Source organism: Mytilus trossulus, chromosome 2 (assembly GCF_036588685.1).
Source record: "Mytilus trossulus isolate FHL-02 chromosome 2, PNRI_Mtr1.1.1.hap1, whole genome shotgun sequence".
NCBI classification, from domain to species: domain Eukaryota; kingdom Metazoa; phylum Mollusca; class Bivalvia; order Mytilida; family Mytilidae; genus Mytilus; species Mytilus trossulus.
The window spans coordinates 96,811,456-96,828,354 of record NC_086374.1 but is presented as its reverse complement, the minus strand read 5'-3'; the positions used below and the strand labels follow the sequence as shown (position 1 = coordinate 96,828,354).

The 16,899-nt window shown below is 31.3% G+C and overlaps 1 protein-coding gene across 2 annotated transcripts in view; it reads left to right on the top strand.

The window, feature by feature from the left end:
* LOC134708463 (uncharacterized) overlaps positions 1-16,899 on the top strand; it is a 76,407-nt gene that overhangs the window by 10,859 nt on the left and 48,649 nt on the right. For both annotated transcript variants that reach the window (XM_063569015.1, XM_063569014.1), the window contains exons 3-7: positions 5,994-6,066; positions 8,490-8,564; positions 10,522-10,645; positions 11,830-11,877; positions 14,596-14,899. In XM_063569015.1, the coding sequence (XP_063425085.1) occupies positions 5,994-6,066; positions 8,490-8,564; positions 10,522-10,645; positions 11,830-11,877; positions 14,596-14,899 (624 nt within the window). The remainder of the gene's footprint in view (positions 1-5,993; positions 6,067-8,489; positions 8,565-10,521; positions 10,646-11,829; positions 11,878-14,595; positions 14,900-16,899) is intronic.

Below are 16,899 nucleotides of genomic sequence, written 5' to 3'. Positions count from 1 at the left end.
GAGTTATGCCCCTTTACAAATGAACAAATTTCCCATTTATTTACAATTATTATTTTGATGGACCAATCGATAGTTTATTTGACTTACAATCTCTCTTATTCTTACATGACTGTTGGCCATTTAGTTTAAAGACTATAATAAAAAAAAAACTGGCTATAGGTAATTTGAAAACTATAAACAGTACTTTGAGTACAAAACTTGTGCTTGAAATGCAAAATTAAATATTTTGATTGGTTGATATTTGAGTCTGAGTATATGAATCATACTCAAAAGTTTTATAGATATAAGAAGATATGGTATGAGTGCCAATGAGACAACTCTACATCCAAGTGACAATTTATAAAAGTAAACCATTAAAGGTCCTACGGCCTTATACACAGAGCCTTTGCTCACACCAAACAGCAAGATATAAAGGGCCCCAAAATAATAGTGTAAAGTCATTCAAACAGGAAAGTCAATGGTCTATTCTATATGAAAAACATGGAACGAGAAATACTTATGAAACACACCAACAAACAACAACCACTGGACATCAGGTTCCTGATTTATGACTGTACGCCCAGATTCTTGTTTAACTTTCGAAATTAATATATATATATATGTATATATATATATGTTCCGGACCATATGAGTATTTGGACCATACGCGTATGGTCATGACCATATGCGTATACTCATATGGTCCGACCATACGCGTATGGTCCGACCGTACGCGTATGGTCGGACCATATGAGTATTATACTCGTTTGGTTATTAACGGGCCGGACCATATGAGTATTTGGACCATATAGGTATTTTTTCAAATATACAATAGAAGTCATAGAAATAATACGTATTAATTTTACATTTCAAAAGCTACATAAACATTAAATATTAATGGCACAGTCAGTCAGTTGATCTTAGTTTTCATCGCTAATTGTATTCGTGGATGCTTTTGTATACTTAGAATGACATTCACAAGGTACCATACATGTAGCTTTTCTGCACGGATTGCTTGTTTTGGCTGCGTGCAGTGATGTCGACTCGGACAATTCCGATGTGTCTACGGTGTTTTTAAGAAACTCTAGAGCGTGTAGATCTTCAATATTATAAAATGAATATCACAGATCAAATTAAATAACGGAAGTAGTTATTTCATGGCTCTTAAATGCTATTTTACCGGTCTTATAATTAAGATTAAAATAGAAGAATAGAAATAAAGAATAGAAAAAAAAGTAAACATAGTACGTACACTTTTAATATTTTACTTTTTAATAAATATCATGATCTTTATTAATTATATCATGATCCTTGCCGGTGATGTCACCTACTTTAAACAATAAAATTCCTTTTTACAATATGTTCGTTTGATTTTGACATCTTATAATTGTACTTACAAATAGTAAGTAATATTAACTGTGTGAAACTGGTTTTTTTTTAATAAATAATAAAATGACATTTTAGTGACGTAACAACCAGAAGGGTCACACCTAATGAAGAGTTTAAAAGTATACGTGTTGATTACCCCGACCATACGCGTACGGTCCGACCATACGCGTATGGTCGGACCATATGAGTATATACCCATATGGTCATGACCATACGCGTATGGTCCAGATACTCATATGGTCCGGAACATATATATTGATAAGGCCATCTGAACACATTAACTTATATTTGGAGGTTTGTTTATTATAAGGACTATCATCTAGAGGACAATAACCTAGACATGATGGAATTGATTTACGATCAGGCTTCAATAAAGTGACCAAGACATATAGTTTTAGGGTTGACTATCATTCCATCATTTTAGAAGAACAACAGTTGTTAGGATTTTTACTCTCATTTTATATCAGATATTGAGATTATTTTTTATTAAATAGCTTGGCTATGATATTATAATAAAATATTAAATCGAGGACCAGTTTGATCTGCATTTGATAGAAAAATGGAATTGTGCTATTGATCATTAAATTAATACATGGCCTGCTTATATATTGACCTGATTTTAAGTAAATGTACTGTAAATTCAGAAATTATTGCATACATTTCTCTTTTGTGATTATTGAAAAATAGAATTCAAAATTACGTTTTGTGATTTGAAGACAATATGCATACCATATATGTATAGCATATCAAAATTTGTGTTCTTATTAATACTCTTCCATTCCCATTATTCGCAATGATAAAAACCTTCCAAGGATTTCTGAATTTCAAGTATGTAGTTTCTTAATTAATGGTACATTTGGTGTTGATTTTTTTGTTCACTTAATTTTCATGGAACAAATGGAACTTAGTTTCTATTAAAAAAAGTTTGATCAGATCAAATATGCATTTTTATCGGTTGACATACTTTTAATGGAACATGGACCTTGTTCACAGAATTGTTGTCTTCTAGTGTGATATTTGGGAATTGTAATGAATGAATTGTTGTCTTCTAGTGTGATATTTGGGAATTGTAATTAATGAATTGTTGTCTTCTAGTATGATATTTGTTATGAATGAATTGTTGTCTTCTAGTGTGATAATTGGGAATTGTAATGAATGAATTGTTGTCTTCTAGTATGATATTTGTTATGAGTGGGTTGTTGTCTTCTAGTGTGATAATTGGGAATTGTAATGAATTAATTGTTGTCTTCTAGTATGATATTTGTTATGAATGGGTTGTTGTCTTCTAGTGTGATAATTGGGAATTGTAATGAATTAATTGTTGTCTTCTAGTATGATATTTGTTATGCATGGGTTGTTGTCTTCTAGTGTGATATTTGGGAATTGTAATGAATGAAATGTTGTCTTCTAGTGGAATATTTGGGAATTGTAATGAATGAATTGTTGTCTTCTAGTGTGATATTTGTTATGAATGGGTTGTTGTCTTCTAGTGTGATAATTGGGAATTATAATGAATTAATTGTTGTCTTCTAGTATGATATTTGTTATGAATGGGTTGTTGTCTTCTAGTGTGATATTTGGGAATTGTAATGAATGAAATGTTGTCTTCTAGTGGAATATTTGGGAATTGTAATGTATGGATTGTTGTCTTCTAGTGGATTATTTGGGAATTGTAATGTATGGATTGTTGTCTTCTAGTGGAATATTTGGGAATTGTAATGTATGGAGTGTTGTCTTCAAGTGTAATTTTTGGGAATTGTAATGTATGGATTGTTGTCTTCTAGTGGAATATTTGGGAATAGTAATGTATGGATTGTTGTCTTCAAGTGAGATATTTGTAATGAATGGGTTGTTGTCTTATAGTGTTGGGAATTGTAATGCATGTGTTGTTCTTTACTTGTCATTTTGGGGAGTTTCACAATTGCCTCATTACATTGTTGCAATGATTAAATGTGCTAGTCTCCTTCCTAGAAATGCTTCATTGGCAGGTAATCATTGCAAGGATGGTCCCTAAATGGTTTTACACTTAAAAGATTTTATAAGTATTATTTACACTGTGTTGTTGATGTGTATAAAGTAGGATTTGCATGGCAATATATGTATTGATTTGTGTAACCTTACTTTTAACTTGGCTTTGATACAGTATGGTGCACAATTATGTAATCTCTCTCACAGTATCGGAGTAAAAAAATAAACTTCAATTTAAACAACATTTGTAATGTCTTTTATGCAGTAAACTTACGTATGAAAGAATAGAAATAAATAGCAGACAGAAATTCAAGGACAAAGGATATAAAATCTATTAGGAATACAAAGGCCAGTGCTTAGATAAAAAAAAAAGCAAGTGCTTAACCAAACTGTTTGTTGCCTGGCATCGGTCATCATCCATTAACTTTAAGAAAAATCTATAAAACTGCTGGACCGATTGAAAGCAAACTGGATCAGAATTATTCTTAGTTTTAACATATTTATTTTTAGTGGATTGGGAAACAAGTTATTGCAACTTATATTAATCCCTTTCCATTTTGCGGGTGTGAGTGCTGCCTGGTAGCAATCTACATGGGTGTCTTTTACGTGCAAGATATAAGGCTTTCTCTTAACACTGACCAACCATTTATTGTCCCCTTCTGAGTTCTGTTGCACTATCATCATTTCCTTTGGACCATACTTGCATATGGTGTCAAGGGAGGGCCGAAAATTCAGTTCCTGAAATTTTCATCCCAGAACGGGAATCGAAACAGGAATCATTCTTGAGACAACTCATTCAAAACAATTTGGGGGCAAAATGAAAGTTTTGCCCATTATCTTTTAAGTTGAATATTTTGTTATTTAGTTTAATTTATATGTGAGTAACTTGTATGTACAATATAAAAAAGAAGATGTGGTATAATTGCCAATGAGACAAGTTTCCACAAGAGACTAAATGACACAGAAAATAACAACTATAGGTTACTGAACTGCCTTCAACAACGAGCAAAGCCCATACCGCATAGCCAGCTGTAAAAGGTCCCGAAATATTCATATTTATAATATCCACTATTGAAAGGTTGAAAATGGGCTGATACTTTGTCCATATTTCAGGTAGCTAAGTTACAAAAGTTACATAACACACTGTCATGACTGTGGATTCATATATGTTTGTTGATTCCAATTTTCATGGATAAAGAAAAACATTTATTCTTCGTGGATGTTTAATTTTGGGGTATTCCCAAAAAATCTGCATACAAGCCTATAGAAAATATGTATTTCTTTAAATGTTTGAATTGATGGTTTAACTATACCCACAGAAACCATAAAATCAATGCCCTATGAATGATAATGAATCCACACTCCACAGTACTAAGTGAATATTGGAATTATAAGTAGATTGCATACAGCTTTCTTAAATGTGCAACACAGTAATTCAGTACTAGACTGATAATAAGTCAGGGTTTTATATTATAATACAACTGAATTGAACAGAAAAATAAAAGTACTCGAGCCACAAATCAATAGAGATTACTGTGTGTTCTGAATGCCCCCACATCATCACTAAAGGGAGGTAACATTTGGTGTATGAATCATATCGGCAATATAAATTCAATAATTTATTTATCTTTTGTTCAAAGATACATAAAAGGAATTATATAAACATTTCATAACTTATCTTATTGTTTATGATTTTAAAATGAAGGAATTCGGTTAGTATTAATTAAAGTACACTTGTGTGTGACAGGTTTTGCACATTGTTGAAGGTCCTACTGTGACCCAGAAAAAACGATTAACCATTTAGTAAAATTACAATATTACTGTTAGAATAATTAAAAATGGTTAAATGTGTCCTGAGCATTGTATGATTTTATGAGAGAAGAAAGGCAGCTGTGGATTCAGATTTTGAAAAGCATGTATTTATCATAAATACAGTACCATAAGAGATGGTCAAGGACTGACCCTTCCCCCTCTAAATTCTCCTCTGATGGGCCATACGTTCATTCCATGTAGATACCTCTGATAAAGTTCATGTATGTTCTTTCCATAAGCTCTGATTAAAAGCTATGGCAGTCTCAGATAAAAGTCCTCATTTCATCTTATTCCTGAAATTCATACTTCATTTTTGTGAAAAAAAACGATGATGACATATTCCTGAATAACTTGAAAAGAGTGAGACAATTTACAAGTCAGTATAGTCTCTATTTATCTTCCCTGAGGCTACTAAAGGTTAATATGTATAATTGTTCTTTAGAATTATTTCTAAAGATAGATATAAGAATTTGTAGTATGAGTGCCAATGAGACAACTCTGTATCAAATTCATAACTTAATTATAAAAGATCCAAGTCATAATTTATAAAAGTAAACCATTATAAGTCAAAATACGGTCTTCAACACGGAGCCTTGGCTCACACCAAACAGCAAGCTATAAAGGGCCCCAAAAATGACTAGTTTAAAGAGCCCACATGTAAAATAAAGATGGTACCTTTTTGTTAATGTAGAATAAGAAGCTGTGTTAATGTAGAATAAGAAGCTGATTGTTCATTTATTTTAACAAATTGGTGCAATTAAACCTCTGGTTTCAAATTTTTATTTAATCAGCGTAATTTTTGAGAAGATGGAAACCAAATTAATTTAACGATGTTTTTTTTCCAGATCTGATGGAAAAGAATATATCTTCACTGCAGAGAACCATGAAAGTCTTATGATATGGTTGATTGGACTACAGGTATGTCATATGATATGGTTGATTGGACTACAGGTATGTACCCAAAATTACCATTCCAATCCCAACATTTAACAATTCTTACCCATGATAAAAAAACATTTTGTACCCTATGGCCAAAATGAATCTACCATTTGGTACCTCATCAACTATATTCATGTTCACTATTTTGTATCTTATATTTGTAAAAGTTCTAAAACTCTTCCATGAGGTACGAAAATGGCATAAAATTAAATCTTCCATACGGTATGAAATGGCGTACACAGAAATTTTCCATGAGGTAGGAAATGGCATACACATAAATATTCAACGTGGTACGAAATGGCATACACATAAATCTTCCATGAGGTACAAAATGATATACACATAAATCTTCCATGAGGTATGAAATGGCATACACATAAATCTTCCATGAGGTATGAAATGGCATACACAAAAATCTTCCATTAGGTATGAAATGGCATACACAGACATATTTCATGAGGTACTAAATGGCATACACATATAAATATTCAATGAGGTACGAAATAGCATACACATAAATCTTCCATGAGGTATGAAATGGCATACACATAAATCTTCCATGAGGTACGAAATGGCATACACATAAATCTTCCATTAGGTATGAAATGGCATACACAAAAATATTCAATGAGGTACAAAATAGCATACACATAAATCTTCCATGAGGTATGAAATGGCATACACATAAATCTTCCATGAGGTATGAAATGGCATAAACATAAATCTTCCATGAGGTACAAAATGGCATACACATAAATCTTCCATGAGGTACGAAATGGCATAAACATAAATCTTCCATGAGGTATGAAATGGCATACACATAAATCTTCCATGAGGTACGAAATGGCATAAACATAAATCTTCCATGAGGTATGAAATGGCATACACATAAATCTTCCATGAGGTACGAAATTGCATACACATAAATCTTCCATGAGGTACAAAATGGCATTCACATAAATCTTCCATGAGGTACGAAATGGCAAGCACAGAAATATTCCATGAGTACACATAAATCTTCCATGAGGTACGAAATTGCATACACATAAATCTTCCATGAGGTACAAAATGGCATTCACATAAATCTTCCATGAGGTACGAAATGGCATACACAGAAATATTCCATGAGGTACGAAATGGCATACACAGAAATATTCCATGAGGTACGAAATGGCATACACATAAATCTTCCATGAGGTACAAAATGGCATACACAGAAATATTCATTGAAGTACAAAATGATTTAAATATAAATTTTCCATGAGGTATTAAATGGTATGTACATTTTAATATTGTATATATTATATACCAAATGGTCAAGGTATGAAATGATTTTTTCTAAGGAACGAATTGGGGATTACCAAATGGTAAGGGTACGAAAAGACTCTAATTCTGACATGGTAAAAAGATGTGCTTATACTTCAAATTTCCACATTCAATTTGACATTTTTGTATTTGAATAAAAGGAAATTTTGGGTGTAAGTCAATGAGACAGCAACCAAACAACTAAAGAAACATAGAAAGACACATTGTATGAAAAGTCAGAATCAAGTTATAAATACATGTTATATAATAATAGGGATGATTTCAAGTACAAATTATGCAATTCATGAATAAAAATGTTGCAGGTGTTTTATTATTTATCATATATTTATGCAGACATGTAACAGAGTGGCCTAGTCACAACTGTAGATTTGAACATTTAGATCCAAGTTTTGGCCTCATAACTGGAGATGTTTTTAGATGTTTAGTTTGATAGTATTTGTATTGATTGAAAATATGATTTCATAGCTTAAAAATCCATTAGCTTAAAAAAAAGAAAAAAAATGTGCTTTCAAACATATGACAATAACGTTAAAGTATGGTATTAGTTTTCTGTTTTGCTTTTTCCAATCATATTGTGTTGTAAAATGATGCTCTTTATGGGTTCTTGATTAGATTAATAAAATTCTTATCTTCTTATCTTATCTTATGCATCTTTTCATAATAAGTGAAAAGTTATAAGAAGTTTGATTTTGTATTCGCCATCTTAACCTTCACCTTCAACCAGTATAGTCTGCTGAACCTCAAGAGAACATGAATCATCCCCACATCTTTGGTGCTTAATCTTTAGTTTTCTATGGACTGTTGTTTATAGCTGTTCCCTTTTGACTTATGGTTTTTGATTGACCATTTTGATATGTTTTCCCAGTTTAGTTTGTGTCTCTCAAAAGATGACTTTGGGTATGAGAGGCAAAAGGAGTATCTTTAAGTCTGTCATGTGCATCAGGAATTGAATATGTTAAAAAGACATTTGTTAAACTTTACATTATGACATGAACAACTACAAATTAGTTCTGAATAACTTTTACAGGTTTATTTTATTTAGAATGAATAAAATATATAATAAAACATTTCCACAGGCAAAGCGTGAAACCTATATTAAAGATCAAGATAAAGTCGTATTAGCCCCAGAAGGCAAATCACACTGTAGCAAGGTAAGTGTACAATCATTCACTTAACTCAACATGGATTGTGATGTAACACTATTCTTTCCAGTAAGGGTGAAGGTTGGTACCTATTGAAATGTTTATATCTGCTGCATTTGTTTGCATCTGTCCTAGTCAGGAACCTGATGCTCAGTAGTTGTCGTTTGTTAATGTGGTTCATACGTGTTTCTCAATTCTTGTTTTTTATATAGATTAAATTGTTGGTTTTCCCGTTTGAATGGTTTTACACTAGTAATTTATGGGGCCCTTTATAACTTGTTGTTTGTTGTGAGCTAAGTCTTCAGGTTGAAGACCATTCTTTGACCAATATTTATTTACTTTTTTCAAAGTTGCCTCGGTGGCACTCGTATCACATCTTTCAATATCTATGGACATGTATTGCTCATAGTTGAAGGCCTTACAAGGATCTACAGTTGCTATATTCTACGTGGTTGATCTTTGGTGGACAGTTTTCTCATTTGCAATCATATCACATCTTATTTTTATATGATATACATGTATTATTATAAAGTTCAACAAGTTGGTACTTGTAAGTTTCAACAGATGCTTTACATTTTTAGAGTGCATGTCCTTAAACCTTCGTTCAACTTTGAAACAAGAAAACAAAATGTTTCCAAAATTACATGTACTTATGAACAAGTGTAAATCTATACTGTAGTCATATGTCATTCATTTTCGTGTGTTTTTTACAAACATTTTTCTCAGTCTCTAAGTGGATTGCGGCCAATTTCGACAGAGCTATTTGGGTAGGGGGAGAGGCATTGTTCTGTCTATTTTTTTTTTTTTTTAACAAAAAGCATTGGCAGGAACAAGATGATAGTTGTTGGGTTGTTGTCTTGTCACCCCATATATCTTTGTATTCATATGTAGAGGGCAGCATGCATATTCCTCTTAGTGTATTCTAAAAAAAATGAGAGAATTCTATGCATTATTTTGTGGACCATAGTAACTCAGCTGAGGTTTCAGGAATGGATCAAAATGTGAGTTTGACTATTGCTATTTCAGAACAATCTGTCTAAAGATCTATTTATTAGTTATCAAAATGCAATACTCATGACACTCATCCAGTCACATTATTTGCTTTAATAAAAATCTTACAATAATTTATGAATTTATATTAAAACCTTTCCACAAAATCAGTTTGTGTTTAAACCTGGCCATTTATTGAGTTCACTCAATAAAAAATTTAAAGGAGTAGGTCCGTTAAGACCTCTTTTTGGCCCCAAAATATAGCGGTTTTACAAAATTGTTAAAATATAAACTTTTACTTAGTTATTGGACAGAAGAATGGTTCTGCTACATAAATATGGGCTGTTTTTGACAATACAATGCACATATATTGGGTACTAGCACCATGAAGTCGTGCTAAATTACTGAAATCTTCACAATTCCAGCATTTTAGTTAAATTTTAGACGGTTTCCGGGTAAAACGAAAGTGGCCGCATTCGTGTTCATCCAAAATATTGAAATGGAAGTTGTATTTGATGATAATACATAATATATGTAAAGATTGAGGATGAACACGGATGCGGCCACTTTCGTTTTTGACAAAAACCATCTGAAAAGTGACATTTTTTCGGATATTTGGTAGATTTTTCATATTTGAGCTTGAATCAGATCGTTTTTAATGACTTAATAAGTTAAAATCTTGCACATAAATTAATTGAATCATATGAAATAGACACTTAAGTGTTTAAAAAGTGGTCAAAATCTTTTGTCAGATGAAACTGAAATTTGAGGCCAAAATCAGTCCTTACCGGACCTACTCCTTTCTCCTAGATTTGGGTAATTTGGCTGTATGAAAAAAAATGTTCTCAAACTGATAAAAAATGAAAAACATGCTTGTATGCTGAATTTAACAAAATTGCTGAATTATCAAAGAAAATATATATCCACCCTTTATTGTTTATAATGACATTTATCAATGACTGTGGGTTTTTTTCAGAGAATAGTAGATAGTTGTGAGTCTAACATACCGATGGGTGTTACAAGAAGGAAAGTGAATTGGCAGACATATAAAAACCAGAGGATAGCTGAATCTCTCGACTCTGCCCTCTACAGAACAAAAAGTTAGTATAAATGTAATATGACTTGAAATAATGATTATAATACATATTTTGTGATTTTTTATATTATTTTATGCACATTGGATTTGTTTGTATTTATTATGATTTTTTTTTGTAGTAGGGTTTTTTCGTAAAATTAATTTTAATCAATTTTTGAAATTCATAAATACATGTTGTTTTAAAGATATGGGAAAATCTAGAGGAAAAACTCTCAGACTTTTTCGAAGTAAAAACTCATTTTGAAAACTTGATAGGATTTACTCACTGTGTTAAAGACCCATTGGTGGCCTGAAGCTGTTATCTACTCTTTGGGCAGATTGTTGTCTCTTTGACATATTCCTCATTTCCTTTCTCAATTTTATTGATACATGTTTATAATACTAGTGCAAAAGGCCAGGGTGAGCTATAGTCATTTATCATGTCCACTGACTTTTGAGGGAAATTTTCTGATTCAAAATTGTATAAATGTTTATATATGAATTACAAATTGAAAGATACTTTCTCCTTCATGCTAAACAAATAGTTTTCAATCTTTTAAAACAATTCAATGATGTTTTATAAAGTAGAATAATTATTCACCAAACAATTGATATGCACTGAATATTACCTGATAAATTTTCTTTTTAAAAGTATAAATTTGCTAATGGCTTTATGTATATGATATTTGATTTTTGCTGATATATCAATTTTATAAATAACTTTTGATATTTGTTTTTCATGCAACAGCTTTATATTTATCTATGTTATGCATCACTTTTATAAATGGCTTAATCGTTATATATATTATATTGAATTAATTTTAATGTAGGTCATCACCAGATTAGTATAAATATCACTTTATTATATTAATTTTATTGAAAAAAGTATGATACATGTACTAGGTATATTGATTTATATGATATATCCTAACATATATTTGGGGGACTTTTTTTCTTTTTCTAAATAAGTCGAAAAATGATATTTTTTTTTAATATTGTAAAACTATGTTTCATTTCTACTAAAATTTGTCAAAAATGTATAGAAAATTTCAATATATTTATTTTGAATTGGGAAAATATAGAATTGCTGTTGAAAAAGAACAGCATTTTTTAGTATCACAAAATTTTACATACTATTAGGTTGCTTTTAACTAACTATCTATTTAGAAAAAAACATATTAAAATTATCATTAATTTATCAATGTTTAGACCATCAAGAAGCAAGTAGATCTAGGTCACTGCCACCTGTTTTTGAAGGTAAAATGTGTTTCAGGTTTGGTCTGAACTGACACTACCTAACATTTTTATTCACCACTGTAAGGGAGATAATCCAAAAAATATTTTTCTATGAAAGAAAAACAGTGGTGAATAAATCTATTTTTAGTACAAGTGCATACTATCCCATCATGCTAATCAGCTTCAGATTTACGTTTCTAACCACATCACAGAATTCTTTTCACATCCACTTATATTTCACTGAATCTATAATTTACACTACTAATTTTCTCTGCTTAATGCTATATTTGAACCAGCTGTATATATTTTTGACAGTGGCTTTTAACCAAGTATATCATACTCCTTCTTATAGCACAACCCATTGCTATCCGTGAGTATCTATATGTTGTAGATAAAGGGGTTGTTTTTTTCTGTTTTGAATGACTGTTTTGATTCAGTTACTTAAACTTGTAGATTGTTTTGGGAAAAGAATAATTCTTTAATGTTTGTTTTTAAGCTCGTTGTAAAACAATCTCTTGTTTTGTTAAAATTATTTTATTTGGGTGGAAAGAAAACAGGTGAAAAGATTAAAAAAACTTGATGATCAAATTTTGCAAAAGTGTTTTAGGAGAGGTATATATATAGTTTATCAAATTCTTTTAAAAATTGAAAAAAGAAAAAAAGAATATTGTACATGAATAGCAATAATGTGCCTCACATATTTTGAAAAGTTTTGTTATAATTTTTTTTTCCTCTAAATACTTTGAATTGAAAAAATATTTTATGAAAGACACAGTAAAGTATCAATTTTTCTTTTAATAAAGATAAAATGATCACGCCAATTCTAAAACATATTTTAAATGTCTGTACAGCAGTAATATGTATATTCAAATCTTGTGTCCTTGCTTTCTTACAAGGATCTGACGTTACACTCTGTTTTCCCTTTTATTCTGGTATTTATTACATCAGCCAGTGAAACTTAAGCCATCCAATTCCTGAATCTTTGTATTAGTCCCACCAAACTAGAGGATCCTGAATGGTCTTATAAACATGAAGAAGAATGAACACTTTCAAATTATTAAGTGGGTCTCATTGGGGTCGAAGCGTGACGCAGGATTGCTGCTTTTTCTTGAGCGTGATACGGGAAAGTCAAATTATTGTGCCGCGAAAACAGGAATTAAGGTCTAGCGGGACACGGGAAATTACCAAAAAATGAGAATTGCTTAGGTACATAGTATAAGCGGGATAAGGGAATCTGACATAAGTAAGCGGGATCAGGGATCAGAACCCCCCAATGAGACCCCCTATTAACTGTTTCAAAACTAAACAGAAATTGGACACAGGATCTGTGTTTAAATCAGATTGGAAAATCTGGCTGATAGAAAAGAGGGGTATTAAAGATAACAAAGGGACGTTTAAACTCATAGATCTAAAAATAAACTGACAACGCCATGGCTATATATAAAATAGTAAGAAACAGGCAAACAATAGTACACAAGACACAACATAGAAAACTAAAGACTTAGCAACATGAACCCCACCAAAAACTGGGGGTGATCTCAGGTGCTCCAGACGGGTAAGCAGATGCTGTACCACATGTGGCACTCCTGATGTTTCTTATGTTATTGCAAACCCAGTAAACAGTCTAATTCAGTAGATCACATTTGTGGAAAGGGAACAGGATTGTAGTTACTACATAAGGAACATCTGATAACATCTGTGACATTTTTTATTTTTTTTTAATTGATATACAGCTATATTTTGATGGTTTCTGATATAAATGTATGAAAACTGAATCAAGGCAGATCATTTAAAGTTATGTGGTTATGTCTCTTTATCTTCTTTTTATTGTTTTAGTTAAGGTCAAACATCATGGAATTTAAAATAATATTGTGAACTATGTCAATTTCAAATGAACTATTGATGCCGATACACAGTCTTTCTAAATTGATTTATTTGACATTGAAAATTTAAATCACATGAAAAGCAATTCTTGTTTTTTAATTTACTATTAATGGAAAACCAAGACAAAACCTTTTCGATTATCTCTTGAAAACTGGCAAAGCTGAAATTCAAAATATCATATTTAAGATAAAAACCTTGAAACTTATATAATCAAGTAAACTTTAAAATGAAGCTGGTTTTGTTGGTCTTGAATTTAAACTTCAAAAACCACAGTTTAACACGTTATAAGTGCTGTGTATTTTTTTAAAATATTAGTGATACACAAAAGACATACATAAATCTTAAACTGTTGAAAGTATTTCCAGGATGATTTCATGGATTAGAACTATTGATCATTGTTTATGTTGATGATGCCAAATGCATTGTTTTTATTCATTCTTACTTTCCTAATCAGAATCTCACATGAACATGCATGAACTATTTGCCACTGAACATTAAGTAACCAGCAATTCATCAGTCTAATCAAAATAATTGCTAAATAATATCGTTTCACAAATTGCAATGAATGATATTTTTCATTTCAACAGAAATTATATACATTTTTCAAAAGATATCTTTTCATGTCTATTTACTTTCACTCTATTTTTTCTTGGCTTCAGAAAAATGATTGAAAGATTTTTTCTTTTATGTGAGTTTAATAAAATAAGAAAATAATTAGATTTATTTTAGAATTGAATTATTTTTTGATGTTTAAATAATTTCAAAATAATTTTTCTGATTCAATTTTCAATACACATAAATGAATTCAACTACCAATTAAAACTGAAATTTATCAAAAGTTTTAAAATATTTTAGCAATGGAAGCACCTAAGCTATCATCTGCCCATACAACCTTGTGTTTGAGCAGAAGTTATGATGTTCCAAGAAAATACACAATAGCAGGACTAGAAAATTTATCTCGTTCCTTCCGAGACCAAGGTAACAAGAGGTTTTTGAGGCGTGAGTCTAGCAGCGGAGATAGTGACGAGGTGTTTGACTTGTCAGAACAAAGTGATGATAGACATTATCTGGCGTACTTACAAAAACTAGACACAATTGATTCCGCTAGTGACAGCTCACCAACAATTGATCCTGTCGAAAGGAAAGAAGTAGGCAGTTGGTGAGTAGTAATGAGAAAATAAGTGCCAGTCTTTGTAAGAATGAGGCAATTTTGAAAAAAAACATTAAAAATTGGCAGAAAAAAACCCACTGACCTAACAATCCTATTTTAAGGTTAAGAATTAGAAATGTTAGGTCTTTTGTTTCTGTGTGTCTTGTAATTTGAAAAATATCTGTATAAATTTTGGTTAGAATTATAGTGAATTACAAAGTAAGCTCCCCTTAATTGTTTATATATTGTAAATTTCAACCAAATCATATCTTGAGTTATTAGAACAGGAAAAGCAAACATGCAATATTATATACTTTTAAACATACATCAATATTAACTTGAGTTGTTATGCCCCACCTACGATAGGAGAGGGGCATTATGTTTTCTGGTCTGTGCGTCCGTCTGTTAGTCTGTCCCTCTGTTTGTCCCGCTTCAGGTTAAAGTTTTTGGTCAAGGTATTTTTCGATGAAGCTGAAGTCCAATCAACTTGTAACTTAGTACACATGTTGCTTATGATATGATCTCTCTAATTTGAAAGCCAAATTAGACTTTTGACCCTAATTCCACGGTCCACTGAACATAGAAAATGAAAGTGCGAGTTTCAGGTTAAAGTTTTTGGTGAAGGTAGTTTTTGATGAAATTGAAGTCCAATTAACTTGAAGCTTAGTACACATGTTCCCTATGATATGATCTTTCTAATTTCAATGCCAAATTAGATTTTTTACCTAATTTTTTACGGTCCTTTGAACATGGAAAATGAAAGTGTGAATGGGGCATCCATGTACTTTGGACACATTCTTGTTTTGTCATGTTTTCACCACTGTCTGATTCCTAAGCAGATTGGTACTTTAAAATGCACAATCCCCAATTCTAGGAAATAAATGTTGGTAACTAAAACCTCAATTCCTGTTTTTAAAATAATCAAAACAACATCATTTGGACCCTTCACAGATTCATTTCTGGGTATAAAGAGATCTGGCACTCTCTCAATTGATGACATTGGATTAAATGTTCCTTACCTGTGAATTTATACATCCAGTACAGCCAAACAGAGTTGTGACTGTGCTTAATTTTATAAAGATTTAATACACACATTCAATTGTAGTAGCAATTTAAATATGTTCATACTGAGGAATGTCTATGAGACAAGGTATACTATAAACCATCTTATTCATAGGGGATTCTTTTTTCCCTGTTTTGACCTTTCTAACGACTTTGCAATGTTCATTTAGGATCCCTAAGCTTTATTGACGCATTCTTTTTAGAGAATTATTTATTTTGTAATAGTTGCAAAGATTTGAATTCATGTTAATTTTCTTCTTGCATGAGTCTTAAAAATAAGTTTGTTGACGTTATTCTAAATTTTTATGCCCCATTTATGGGCATTATGTTTTCTGGTCTGTTTCGTCCTTCCGTCCGTTCGTCCGTCTGTTTGTCCATCTGTTTGTCCGTCCGTTCATCCCACTTCAGGATAAAGTTTTTGGTCAAGGTAGTTTTTGATGAAGTTCAAGTCCAATCAATTTGAAACTTAGTAAACATGTTCCCTATTATATGATCTTTCTAATTTTAATGCCAAATTAGAGATTTTATCCCATTTTCATGGTCCACTTAACAAAGAAAATGATAGTGCATATGGGTGCTATAAACAGTTTCGTATAAAAAACTAGGGGTTATTCCCCGACTAAAAATAGACTTGAAGGGAAGTCCCTTTTTATCAACATAATTGGTAAAAAAGTATCATGTTTTTTATATTTGATTGTAAAAATCAGTTAATTAGCTTCAATTAAAACAGGTTGAATGATTAAAATAATTTTTAAAAATTAGACTAAATACACATGTTTTAAGGGGAGACAAACTGTAAACATCCTGTTTTTTTGGCAGTGAAAAGTGCAAAACTTATTTGCACCCACTGTAGCTCTTTTCGGAGCAGGCGAACGTAGCCTGAAACATAATTTTTTAGAAAGATCAGGTAAAAACCTATGAAATTCATACAGTTTTGAATATGAAAA